A 14,821-nucleotide genomic window follows, 5' to 3' on the forward strand; every position below is an offset into this window, starting at 1 on the left:
ATAGCGTTTATATTTATGTAACACAGTCATAATCAAATCAACAACGATCTAACACTCTGGATGTGCGACCTGAATATAATATATATTCTAAATAAACTCGACTGACTGGCAAGAAAAGCTTAATGTAGCCTAGTTTGTCTCCCAGGAATGGGACCATAAATGAAAAACTAATTCAATCCTTCCATGAAGGGGCAAGTCAGATACAGCAAGAAAATCGGAACTGCTCTTTTGGGGATTTTATTCACGTTTCCTTGAGTATATACATTATTGAAGAGGAACATTTTGTTATGAATAGACTCCGAAACATCGCATCTAGCGCACTGAACAAGCTGTGTTCACATATAGCTGTTCCTCTTCATCATATCAGCTTCTCAGTGCCACTTAAGAAAGTTACATATATTTTGTTAAATAAGATAATTGATTGTTGAATGCGCCCGAGATTTGTTTTTTAAACGTTCGTTTTTAAACATGTTGTTGATAGTTAAGAACGTACCAATGATTTCACGTCCTAGGGTACTAGTCGTTAACATGAATTTGTTCATGTTCAGTGTCCCAAAAATAGTCTCAAGTAAGACTCACAGTCCTTTAATACAACTCTACACACCTGCGTAAAAATCTTTATGCAGGAGAAACATTTACAAGAACTTTCATTCCGGCAGTACTCTCAGCAGAAGGACGGGATCTTGCATCACAATGTGCATTTTAGTGCGTAAAATATCAAAACATGTGATGTAAGAATAAGCTCGATGAGAGTGGTCTTCTAACACACATAGATATACACATACCTACTTGGGTCAAGGTCACCATTGATTATACTATCATATACTACTCACGTAGGCACATATCATGACCTTGAAGAAGTGAAGGACATTCTTGACGACTCAGCATCTTTTTCAACATGCACATTTCATCAGTATTGTGTTTGTTTAACGCTGTAACTATACCTCTTTTGAAGGTGTGAACGTTTTTTGAAGACTGATCTTGGTATCTTGATGTTGTTCACCACTTGTAAAGGCTGTCTGCAAATATGTACTTGTTAACACATCTTTACGTCACGCGTTTGATAGTCAGACTCTGTATGGTAACGTTGTTGCTTGTTCCTATGCAGCTATTAACAGGTGGAGAGTTGCGACATTTGTATTTGTAGTAGGTACAATTATAGATTACTTTGGAAATAGACATACAATTACTTGGGAATGACCAACGATAATGAGATAATTGTTTCTCGGTATATCCATCAATTGTCAGGTTTCATCAGGCTCGCTGACTTGGTCATCGTTGACGCATATCATCGGTTCCCATTTGTGCAGATCGATGCTCATGTGGTTGATCACTGGATTGTCTGGTCCAGACTCGATTATTTACAGATCGCCGCTATATAGCTGGGATATTGCTGAGTGTGGCGTAAAACTAAACTCAGTCAGTCGCCCCAGCTTTCGTACATTGTTATCATTGCGCTTTCGCCTACACCGTACACTGAGAGACGGAAGACCAACGAGATTCAGGTTACTGACATTTACCAGTTTGATGGAACCATTACCACGGGTATGGTGTTGTCACACCTAGAAAAAGAAAAATGCTAATTTTGATGATGATTTGGAAAATGAACATGCGCTTTATGACAAAATTCTAATTTCGCACACTGGGGCAAAATGGCATTGAAACCCATATATGCATGGTGTTGGTATGCCAAAGGGACGCAACTCCGGTACTTACTTTAAACGAGGAACATCCACATCTCACCTAGAATAAAGGATCGACCATCATGTTCCAGAATACAATCAGTTTCTGCCACAGAGTGTGTGTTTCCAGGACCAATACCTCCATCAAGGTACATGTCCGTCTCCCTCCGTCAGTGTTTTGTGATGCTGCTGGGGTGTTCGTCTGTGTTTCCACCTCTGGCTTCAGCGGATTCAGATTCTCGCCCCCCCATCTCCCACCCCCTCCTTTAACACGGAAGATTTTGAAAACCCCCTACCCCTACCCGCCCGCCAAACAGGGAATGGCATACGTCTCAGTAGACTAGCTCAGCGAATGTTTAGTTCAAATAAACCAACTATTCCTCATTAGAATGTACTCTTAAAAAGTATGAACCTGTAATCTCGATATCTGGTGAACCACATTTAAGATCATGTGACAGAGCACATGTTATTCTACTACAAATCATCATAATTCGTCAGGGGTCGGAGTCAGTCAGTACACCACGCGGGAGACACGGGATAGATTGGCACATGTATCTATCCCACGCCGCCACTCGTCGTAGTGTGGCAAAAAGTGGCTTAAAACACGCTCTAGAGTGAGTGAGTTGGGTGTTACGCCGCTTTTAATAATAATAATGCAGCAATGCCACAGCAGAGGACACCAGAAATGGGCTTCACATATTGTACCCACGTGGGGAATCGAACCCTGGTCTTCGGCTTTACAAGCGAACGCTTTAACCAGTAGGCGTAATGACGATAAATATCTGTCAGGTTTATTTCTAATATCGATGTGTATATCTGTATAAAGGGTTACAACATGGGGCGACCCATGCGCTACGTCTTGACTGCAGACTGTTGATCAACCGGTGTGCTGAGCTGTCCAGTACGACCAGGTGGATGGGAGGATTCTGGCCTCCTTGCGAGAATCCTCCAACAGACGCTCTATTCTGGACGAAGAGAGCACCTCCATTGTCTCTCTATCTACTCGTGGGTGGTCCGGACATGGACACGAAGTGGTCTGCCATTCTCATGTGACAGTTTAATTCCTCCTGATAAACCAGAGGTCCAGCCAAGTGGATGCACTCAGTATTATACGTTATAAAGTATGCGCTTAGCTCAATTTGCAATGACGACTGAGGAATCCAGTACAAGTTCACACTATGTCTCCAAGCTCAATGTACACAGAAATGTACACAGCCCTTGTGACACATACAGCAACGGCTATCTGCCATAGGTATACGAAGCAAGCAGCTATCACTTCAGCGGCATTTGACCTGTCCTATCGCGATGCACGTGATATATATATATACATAAGACAGGCAGTTGGGCACACAGTCGGACACACAGTCGGACACACCAAGCTCTTCAACATGAGGTGGTCTTCAGCGTTGTTGACACTCAGTCTGGTTGCTGTGTATAGTAGTGAAGCTAAAGTATACCATATATCTGATTCATTAGGTCTTGGTCGGCGGTTTGACGGAATCGGCGGGCTGAGCGGCGGAGGGGTAAGTTTAACGACGCACTAGCAATATCCTAGTTAAATGGCGGCGGTCTCTAAACCAGGCAATCCAGTGATAAACTGCATGATCACAGACCTACGCAGCTGCGATACGATGACATGTGCCAACCAAATCAGTGAGTCTGACCACACGATCTCGTCATGAATCACTATCAAATAGTGATGATGCCAGGTCATGCCCCATCAATGGCACCAGTCATAAACAAATAGCAAAGTCCATCACCTGGAAAGCAACAAGAGGGAACGTACACTTAAAAGACGAGAGTTGCAAAGAACATAGTTTTTGTCATGGATGTGTCAGTTGTTTAAATGTCCTCCATGACATTAATCAGTATATTCCACAGACTCACCTTTCGAATCTTCCACCTTCAGGCCACGTCAAAGCTCTTGTCCAACTACCCGGATGATCAGCGGAACCAGATTCTCGACTTCCTCTTTAAGGTGAGTCACAAGTCAAGACTCTTTAAATACCAAATTGAACTCAATGAGTGTTGAACTTGAAGATAAATACTGATTTCTAAACTCCAAACAGGCTGTGAAATAATCGAATGTTTGGTCCAAAGGTCTTTTGATAAGAAAGGCCATTAACAGTTCAATAATTTTGGCGAACCCCAAATACATCTCAAGAAGTTTGCAATAAGTTATGAATAGTCAGTAGATAGAAATTAGAACATACAAACTTACCTACGCCAAATACACGAAGGAAGACTGTCCTTTATCACATGGTACAGCAGTTTCTTGATTAATGTAGGGGCCATGAGCGCTGTCAGTCAAATGATATGAGAGTCCTAGTATCATTGTCCTTCTTAGTCCTAGGCCAAATGTTAGAAAAGTCCCTATCTTTTAGGATCTCTCAGCAGCAGTAAACGCGTTATTCAGTAATTAGTATGACACCTCCCACCCTCCGAAAATTCTTGTTGATGTGGAACTAGCTACAGGAGGTATCAGGTTACTAAAAACTAACTAGCTACAGGAGGTATCAGGTTACTAAAAACTAACTAGCTACAGGAGGTATCAGGTTACTAAAAACTAACTGGGTTCAGTCCACTGTTGAAACAGTGTCCACATGTTCCTAAACAAACTGCTTGAGAATTGATCACATTGTCTAATGTGTGGTGACAAGCACTGGTGTTCAACATGGTCAAGATATGCAGTATGGGTGATAAGGCTGGGTGTATCATATTACCTGATTTTCATGATATCTCTACATTTGACCTAGGAGTATACTTGCGCCGTCAGTCAAATTGTACGAAAGGTCCAGTATCACTGTATTACTAACGCTATCATTCAAATGTTTTAGAAGAAAGTAACTTACTTGTTGCAGCCTAACTTCGGAGCCAGTCTGCAGATTCTGAAGGTGGAAATTGGTGGAGATGCACAGAGCACTGGTATAACTCACACTTACATGTTTATAGAACTTACATAAATTGTTAAAAAATATTGATCCTATTTATGTTACAACTGATAATGTTAGTGGATAAATACTGACAACTAATGCCTGAAAATCTTCCTATGAACCAGTATCTATCTATCCATGCCCCTGTCAGAGTATTATCACAGGATGTCACCACACCAGAAATGGGCATCCCACATTGAATGAATGTATTACGCAAACAATTTGATGCGTGACGGAGTTGGTGACAGTGATCAGTATGTTTTGAATCCAGATGGATCCGAGGCGTCCCACATGCACAACAGCTGGGAGGAGAACTACCAGAGAGGATATGAATGGTGGCTTATGAAAGAGGCAAAGAAGGTACCACTCATTGCACAGTAAAAATTCCCGCTGAAAGTTGTTGACCCCTCCTTTGGCCTTAGATTTATTATCGTACAGAACCATACCGAGGTTTATGGCAGGGATTGTGCTGATCATTGCATCTTTGAAACGATTCCTGGTCAAAGTTCAACTTTGTCTTTATTTTAGCGGAACCCGGACATCAAGCTGTATGGTCTGCCGTGGGGATTCCCCGGCTGGATCGCGACCACCCCGCAGGACCCGTATGTAATACCAGAGCAGACGGCAACGTACATCTTGAAGTGGATCCAAGGCGCCAAGACGTATCATAACCTTACTATAGACTTTATTGGCATCTGGAACGAAAAACCGTACAATGACACCTACATCAAAGTAAGTGGAATTATTGAGGTGATGGCTGTGTGAGACTGGTACTATGATAAATCAAACAGCCAATCAGAAAAGTAGGTCAAGCTTTGTAGCCCACCTATGGAGACTAAACTAAAGCTGTATTTGCGTGGAATTTCATATCACGAATGACCCGTGACGATCCAGGTTAGAATTGATCTTCAGTAAACCATGCCTATTTTAAGAGGCGACTAACGAGATCGGGTGGTCAAGCTCGCTTACATGGATGGCACATGGATTATCCAAAATGCGTAGATCGATGTTCATAGTGTTGATCACTGGATTGTCTGGTCCCGACTCGAGTATTTACAGACCGACAACATTTTCGCTGGATTATTGGCGTAAAACTAAACTCACTCACTCACTCACTCACTCCACTAATAAAAATTATTATAATCCGTTGGTGACATGCCGTCTGTGACGGGAATATGTATTGTCACCAGCACTCAAGTGGTATTAGTCTCTCTACATATCACACCAATCCTGGAATTCAAATACGTGATGCTGCTGATCATAGGTATTATTATAATTAGTCAACGTATGCCCATTATTTGGGGAAACGGAAAACCTATATTCCAAAACACTGGTCCCTATTGCTTTAAGTATGTGTCCTGTCTTGTAGACGCTGAGGAAGACATTAGACAACAACAACCTGAGCAACGTCAGAATAGTAGCAGCCGACGATAACGGTTGGGCCATTGCCGAGGACATGTTAAAGGACCAGGATCTGACTGATTCCATAGATTACATAGGGTTGGTTTGTCCTCTTGCATCTTTTTGTCTATATCAATATATTTTGTATAACCTTACCGGTTTTCCTTGTCATATGCCTGTCAAACTAATGATTTAATCAGAACAAGTATTGGATTTATCAATAAATCCCAACTCACTCACCCTGCCTATATAAGGTTGATAACCTGTTTAAAATTTACCTACAAATTGGACTGAACGAAGATGATTTCAAACACTTGAGAAACAAAGGTGTCTGACACTGACTATGTGTTGTCTTGTCAGGTCTCACTATCCGGGCACTGTGGCCACACTGGACGCTTTTAGGACCAACAAACAGCTGTGGTCATCTGAAGACTATAGCACCTTTAACAACGACACCGGCGCCGGCTGCTGGGCTAGGGTAGACTTCATTTTTATAACAGTGGCATGAGACGAGGTGTTGAAATAAGTGATAGGAAAGAGTCTTGTCAACTTGATGGTTTGGGGGACTACTGAATTTTGTGAACCATGGCTGAACACTTAGGATACCTTGCCAAATAACCTGTATTGGTTCCATAATATTCAGTGTGTCGTTTGGAGTCCTTAGACATCACGTCCTACAGAATAAGGCCGTATCGGAAGAAGGGTGACTCCCCTTAAAATCATCACATTGAGGTTGATTTGTAACTGGCATTCTCATAGGTTCGTTCAACGGTGTCGCGTATTGGCTAATGAAAATCAAGAGCGGGTAATTTGAGACTGTGAAAACCACGGGATAAGTTCAGGGGTTACGAGCAAGTTTAACGAACAGTCGAAACAAAGATGATGGGATAACACTGTTTGAATGTATTCATTGTTTCAGCTGCTCAACCAGAACTACGTCAATGGACTGATGACAAGGTAACATAGACGGGCGCCAGAGGAATTTTACACTCATAGAAATAGGAGGGGGATCTGAACCTTCAATTTGGATGAGAAGTATGAGCGCCAAGAAACTTTTCAAAGATAGACATCTTATAAACGCACCACCATTTCTTTTTATCACCAGCCCTTAACCTTATGCACGGAATGCACGTGTACAACGCAGTAGCCCCATATGCGTGCATGGGCGTCAGTATTCTAACTTTTTTGATTTTGACGCTTTTCAAGAAGGTCGATAAATCACTGGTGACCATTAACTTTGACAATCATCTTGCATCACACAGATGTTAGTGTTTGGTTTTGGTCGTTTTTTTTTGTTTTGTTTGAAAATGAAAATCGTACCCATGCAAATTTCACGTCATAGACCAATCATCTTTCAGGACCGATTACCATACCTGATTACGATTACTATACTATTACTAAAAACGTACGCTCATAGGGAAGTGCAAGTGGTGGTGCATTCTGAAAAAAACATCATTACTATCATATCAAAATTGATTGACCCCGATAAATCTCCCAGTTCTTTCAGTCGTAAATTAAAAATGAAGTCCCTCTGATTTTCCCAAGAGAATGCATATTGGTAATGATAAGTCGCAACTGTGTTGAGAGCAAATTGTCATCATAAACCGTGATGCGCAATGCTGACAAGTGAAACGGATTCTCCGTACTCTCTACTGCTGTTCTAATGACAACCTTGCACTGTCCCAGGCGTACTGTAGCCGTGTGTTTCGGTAAGAGCAAATTCAATATATTTGTGATATTTATTCCACGATCTTCATATTCCAAGCACAATCTCCTGGAACCTGATCGCCAGCTACTACGAAGGTTTGCCGTGGTACCGTGCTGGGCTGATGACTGCGGCGGAGCCATGGAGCGGCAACTACGTCGTGGAGAGCCCTATCTGGATAACTGGTATAACAAACCTGCTTCCCCACTCCACCCCAACCCCTCCCCCTTACACGTCTATAGACAAATAGCAGCTTTGTGTTGTGTTTGTGTATGCCCACAAGATGACGTCAAAGCCACCATTGGCAGCAAATGCTGCTCTGCACAGTCTCGGCATAGACTGGAGGAGTCGACGAGGTCGCTCTTGTGAATTCTTCCCCACCCTTTTCGTTGTGTAAGCGTCTGAGGCGTATTTTGGCGTTGACGTACTCGTCGATCCAGTTCATTCCATAGGTGTTGTATAGGGTTTAGATCTGTTGATCTGGAAGGCCATGGTAAGGCACTGACGTTAGAATTGGCAATGTGGCGGACTGTGACGCATGCTGTATGGGAAGTATCAGTGTCATGCTGGAACAACGCCCTCTATCGGTCCATAATCGGAAGCATGTGACGTGCAAGACATTCTTTGATGTGCCGATTTGCTGTCAAATTCCACAGAACCACCACGAAATAAGATCTTTGTGTGCGGTGTTTGCAATACTTTAAGTTGCCAGTTGGCCATCAGAGTCTGCTGGCGTCTGCAGACTTTGAAATCTACAGGCCCCAAATGAAATCTGAAGCCCCAAACCAATAAGGACTACACTGTACACATGTTCAGTTTCACACTGTTTTTACGAAATGAACTGACGAAGCCTATGGCGCATCGAGGTTTTTACTCGGTAAAGACTGGTGTTGACATTCCTGTGCGCAAAGCACTGAACTAACAGGGAGTGAAACTGTAAGTTATAACATGGCGGATCATTGGTGATTCCCGAACGTTAATAAAGAAAAAAAGCGTGAGAAAGATTAAAACGGGAAACAAAAATGACAGCTAATTTACTGAAGGCCACAAGGGCCTGCAAATATTTTAAACTGACGGCCGGATGCAATGACAGCAAGCACTGGGCCTCCGGGACAGCTATTATTTCGAATGCTGTTTGTGGGCTGGATATCGCATCCCACACCATGACAATGTCTTCACCGAATCTGTCGACCTTTCGACTGCAGTTAGAGGCAAAACGTTCATCAAGCTGTCTTCCATCTAGCTGGTGAAGAAAAAATCGTGATTCATCACTGAACCAGAGTGACCTCCACTTTCCAAAGTTCCAGTTCCGTCGGAAGTCTCTCAACCGGTCTTTGTGGTCGAATCCCCACTTGTCAAAATGGATTCCTGACAGTTTGGTCGGACACTCCTCTCAAACCAGGGACACTTTGTGTCAAGAAGAGATGACACAAGTGAACCCACTCGGATGTAGCTGTCCTAGACTTGGGTGGTAACTCTTGGACAACAGCTTCTCGGGCTATCTTGGATGGAATTGGTCTGTAGAAAACGATCTTAAAGGCGACATATGGTGCTCTGATGAACGTTGAAATGTCGGGCAACTGCAGACTGCAACTGCCCAGTTTCAAAGCGACCTTTGACGATGTTTCAGTCGTCTCTTTCTGTGTGTCTGCCTCTCTCTTTGTTACTCTGCCTATCAGCGTTTCTCTTTTTTTGAATCTCATAGTATGTGTCTGTCTCTTCGTTTCTCCTTTTATTCATTCTCTCTTTCTAACTCTCCCAAACCATCCACTTCAGCCCACACCACACAGTTCACAGAGATAGGCTGGTACTACCTCAACCATGACCACGGTGTCGGCCATTTGCAATCTGGGGGAAGCTACGTCGGTTTCATCAGTCTGGACAAGAAGCACCACACTATTGTCATTGAGACTATGGTAAATAAGCTAATAATTAGATGTCAGAATTAGATATCAAAGGAATTTTGGTCGTGATTTGTTGCCCATCATGAAACGCATACTGTGATGACAGATTGTTTTAAATGAACCTCATTATCACAAAATTGCCTGTTTAGTTTCAGAATTAAAAAAAAAAAATTGAAGATGAAGTAAAAGCTTACATGCGAACAATCAATGTTAGTTTTTCATGTTGTGTAACCATTATATGTTCTTAAATGAATTGACATGCTCTGATTCAATTTCATTTACACGATCCAGGGGAATCACCCGATCTCTTTTTACAAAAGTCAACTCTCATATTCAAATAGATGTAGTTTTATACATTTAAGAACGGACCAGAGAGCGTTTTGGGAACCATTGTCCGTTCTAAGAAGAATTTCATGCTTTGATCCTGTTGTACTTTTAATTTCAGAGCCACGATCACTCTATATGTGTACGGCCGCCACTGAAACCATACAACGTAACTCCATCTGAAATCACCCTCAAGCTTGAAGGAAGCTTCGTAAGTGTGAATTTAGGAACTCCGTCCTCACGCATAGCAGAGGACTGCGAACAGTTCTCCAACATGTATGTAGTTAGTATTTAGGCTGTTTATTCTTTATAGCCATCATATGATATGTAGAATATTGCTGAGTGCGTCGTAAAACTGCTCACTCACTTAGTGACAAAGCTACGATTTTCAGTGTTTGGTGACCACATAAATACGATCTTGATGAAGTCACTTAACATTTGATGAAGACGATTCTCTTTTCACTGTTTCAGGCGAGCATTACAGAGTTGCAGGTGTGGTACACCAAGCTTGGCTTTGAACCAGGAGTCGATGATGTCATCTTTCAGAAACGTCAGCCCCTGAAGGTGCCCTATTGCCGATACCGTTTGCTTCAATGTCTCTATCCTCCAACATAGTCTCCTGCAGCATACTACCACAGTTTCTAGTTTTACTTATAGTCTGTGCAGCAGTGGGTAAACCAAGGTGTTTTAGTAACTTCTTTGAGTGGCCTTTAGACACCTTGTTGTTCAAGGTGTTTGTATGTTATGATCGTATGCTGTCGACCCAGGTTCGATTCCCCAAATGGGTATGGTGAGTCAAACCTCACTATGAACTCAGCACAATTCTATTCATCGTCATTATACTAACAGCTGATCATAGGCCCTTCGTTTAGCCTAGATCACTGGATTCAGATGTGTACTGATGCAGCTTGTCTTTAATACCAGAACATATTTTCTCCAATAGAATGGCATTTGGTTTGAGAAGGATACGCTCACCTTATGTATATGGTATCATCACTGTTTGAAAATGTTCAAAAACACATGTACAGGAGTCTTGATCGATGTGTCTTGAGGAAATACGTTTTTGGTTATGTATGCCAAATTAACCGTTAATGCACCGAATATTTCCCACAGGTGACCCATGGTAAAGTGACATTTTCTGTCGGTGTGGATGAAGTTTGGACGTTGACGACCTTGACGAAAGGAAACAAGGGCAGCTACCCTTCTCCACCAAAGTCCAAGGGGTTCCCTCTACCTTATGCGGATGAGTTCGAATGTGCGTCCCAGCTGGAACTTGGAAACCTAAATACCTCGTCTTGGGCTGGGATGTATCTTAGTTAATAGACAAACCTGGGTTGTCTAGGAGCGTTGATGCAAGCTAGGAATGAGACCCGGGATTTGAAAGAGGAATGATACACACAAACCCTCGATCATTCTCCCTGCTTCTAGTACCAATAAGGTTAAATAAAAAGACGTGGAATGTTTTTCCGGCATCGGTGGGCCACTTTTATTTGTGGGCGTAACAATTTTTAATTGTCATTTTAAATGAGAGAGAGAGAGAGAGAGAGAGAGAGAGAGCGAGAGAGAGAGAGAGAGAGAGAGAGAGAGAGAGAGACTTGTACCCGAGTAGCATTTAATTTTTATGTAGCTTATGTTGATTCTGTAATGTTTGCAAAGAAATGCCGTTGTTTAGCACGAAAGTCCATTTGGTGACACGTATCCGCATTTATTTCTATTAAAATATTTCGTTATTATTTCTTGAAGACCAATACAAGGTTAACATGGAGCCTGTAAATCTGGCCCAGCAAACCGGCTCCTTTGAGATCATGGCGGATGCCAACGAGAAGTTCGTCCGTCAGATGGTGCTACAACAACCGTTGATGTGGTGTCACAACAATACAGAAAAGATGCTAAATCGGAGCTTCGCTGTTATTGGTGATTATAGTTGGTAAGGAAGTGAACACGGTGACTGTAGATCCCTAGCCTGCAATATATTAGTCTCTCAAACTTCCAAGACAAGATATGTATAACGTATTCATCCTTATGCATAATGTTTAATAATTCACGAAGAATGGATACATAGCAGTAGATGGGACTGTATTACCGGTATATCGCAATACGCCTTTCAAATGCAATGGTTTTTCTCACTTTCTTTCTCTAATTCCGGTACAGGAATACGGGTACCAGAATCGGAATATATTGCCTTGAAATGTACTTGCTAATACACGGCCCTAGTAGTGGACAGACACATGCTCGCACGCATTTGAACTGATTTGAATCGGTTGTCCTCTGACATTCTTGTGACATACCGGCGTCGGTGTAGTTGTTTGTTTCAACGTTTCAGGACGAATGTATCGGTCAAGGCCCATGTCCGTCTCACTAAGGTTAACGGCACCAAAGGTGTGTTTGTGGCATCAAGAGTGAAGCACGGAGGCTGCGATTCATATGACACTACTGGCGTCTTCTTCTACATCTTCCCCGATGACAAGTTCTACATCCTCTCACAGGACATAAGTAAGTCTTAAATCAATCTACATGATCTCAGATAACAAGTGTATTTCTCCCACCAACCTCTAGGATCTCACGCAAAGTATATAAGGCTTACGTCTTTGTACATGATTTCCTATGACCTCAGTGAACCGCACACCAAACAAAATGTCTCTCAGCTAAGAGTACTTTAAGCAATATGATTGGATAGCAGATCGATAGTCTGTTTATCACTCTCCCTGTGTTACAGTGAGGACCCAGGTTTTGTCATCAGGACCAATCAATTCTAACCCGGGGGGTTACTGGCACACAATGGAGCTACTAATCACGGTATGTGAAATTAAGGTGTTGTGCAGTCGTGACGACCATGAATGAGAGAGTTTAGTTTTTGATCATCGGATAGGACTATGTCCGCAAGCCTGATCACCCGATCGTATCCATCGCATCTTACGACAACCATGGTTTACTGATGATGAATTTCTAAACAGGATCTTCACGGTTACCACGATCAGATATATACTCACATTTGTACCAAATGTTGATACAATGCTTGTAATACACCTCACCTAGCAGTATTAAAGGTACATGATGGCGGCTGTGCAACACAGGCCAGCGAGTGACACCATAAGCATCGATCTACGAAATTGGGAAACGATGACATTCATCAACCATGTCAGCTAATCTGACCACCTGATCCAGGTAGTCGCCTCTTGCGATAAGCATTGGTTCCTGGAGACCAATTTAACCCGGGTCTTAACGGGTCTTCAAACATGTACATAACGTATGTAGTGTAAGGCATTATGTATAGAACTCAAAGATACATGTTGTGTGAACGATCCGTCATTTAAACACATGTAGAATTAATGAAAATATGTTTCGAGATTCTGGTTAGCTGTGAATCCGCATACTTATTATTGTGATCGGACCGGGACTAGGGCGACACAAGAAAAAACTCTTGAAGTGAACAATTAATAAGGGTTTATATCCGTACAAACACAGCATCGTTGTATAAACCCAGTAAACATTAAGGCTACATTGTATCACTGTAAGTATGTACACATTAAAGTGACTATACAGCTGGTTGACCTGATTTCCTATTGACATGTATTGAAACAGGTAACTTCGTCTAGGGATGAGTAAATGACACAGTCCTGTGCCATGCATTGTAAAGATATTTTGGAAATTATTGATCATTTCTCGTGCCTCACGTGTACAAACGACTCACATAGTACTGGCACTGCTTAAGGGTTCTGATGTAATTTCAAATACATTGAATCAAAGAATGTTTTGAGAAAGTAAGAATGCGTTTTAGTTAAGAAATTACTAATTTGTATTACGGAAATTGTTTTTAGTCATGTATCAAGTTACTCATATGTTGTTTATTCAGGCTATACAATGGCCATAGCACTGAAAAATACCAGGTGACGGGATTGTGGGGCTCGATGTTCCTTTCGCGCCAGATTGAATACTGTATATTAAAGCGAGTTGTACCGTCATTGTTTTTCAGGGTGACGGTTTGATCGCCTTTGTGAACGAGGAGCCAGTCGTGCAGACACGAACCCCGACTCCAATAACCAATGGGTTCGTGGCCATAGGTACAGACACCTGGGGGTTGGCAGACTTCGGCAGCCTGCTTATAATGAACACAACGATGCATTAAGTCTTAACATCCTCTTTGCATGAAGTTTTAAACTTCGCCTTTGTTGTATATGTAATGTATAACATATATTATGAATAAACACGTTGAAACGGATAAGAACTTTTGCTTTGCACACGTTAACCTTCGAGCCACAGAAAGCAACGAGTTATTACCAAAAAGCATTCTGCAACGTTGACATTAAACGGGCTGAAGGCTGTGTCTGGTGTGGCATGACAAGATATTCTGGCATTTGGATGTATAGTTTCGGAACTTTCAAACGAGTGATAAGTCAATTACATTGGCAAACGTTGTAACAAGAAAACAGTGTGTTCAGTATGTGCAAACAGTATGTGATTGGATGTTCAACTGGTACCATTTGCATGCTAAACTTCCAACAGCAATTGCCAGACGGTCTGAAGAAAATCGTCATGACAGTCTTCACCAAAAACATGACCAATTTGATGTTGACAGAGAGATTGCCTCAGTGTTAAATGCAGACCAGGAGAGGCCTGTTCACTGCCTGCCAGGCTGATGTGTCTCATTCGGATCAAAGGCCTCCAAATGATACAGTGTGATGACGGAAGGATTAAGTGTTTCAAATGCACCATGTTCTAAAATGGGAAACAAGACTTGCGTATCAATAGACTGGAATGGAACCACAACCTTCTGATTAGTCAGACTCTCAGATCGTCGGATCATAGACTGAAGTATTCCCAGGTCTGGTTTTACAATGTCAGTCAACTCCTGCAACATACGACATTGCAGTG

The 14,821-nt window shown here is 42.2% G+C and overlaps 1 protein-coding gene across 1 annotated transcript; it reads left to right on the forward strand.

Moving 5' to 3' along the window:
• The first annotated feature begins 3,001 nt into the window (after positions 1-3,001).
• On the forward strand, positions 3,002-14,168 carry LOC137265291 (galactocerebrosidase-like). The gene is made up of 17 exons (XM_067800651.1): positions 3,002-3,205; positions 3,592-3,660; positions 4,544-4,607; positions 4,887-4,975; positions 5,144-5,347; positions 5,985-6,115; positions 6,377-6,494; positions 6,936-6,973; positions 7,782-7,906; positions 9,498-9,637; positions 10,071-10,160; positions 10,421-10,513; positions 11,063-11,204; positions 11,693-11,876; positions 12,273-12,442; positions 12,666-12,745; positions 13,923-14,168. The coding sequence occupies exons 1-17, from the start codon at positions 3,071-3,073 to the stop codon at positions 14,073-14,075; spliced, it is 2,025 nt and encodes a 674-aa protein (XP_067656752.1). The 5' UTR covers positions 3,002-3,070; the 3' UTR covers positions 14,076-14,168.
• The last annotated feature ends 653 nt before the right edge of the window (positions 14,169-14,821 follow it).

This window comes from Haliotis asinina, chromosome 15, assembly GCF_037392515.1.
Source record: "Haliotis asinina isolate JCU_RB_2024 chromosome 15, JCU_Hal_asi_v2, whole genome shotgun sequence".
NCBI lineage: Eukaryota > Metazoa > Mollusca > Gastropoda > Lepetellida > Haliotidae > Haliotis > Haliotis asinina.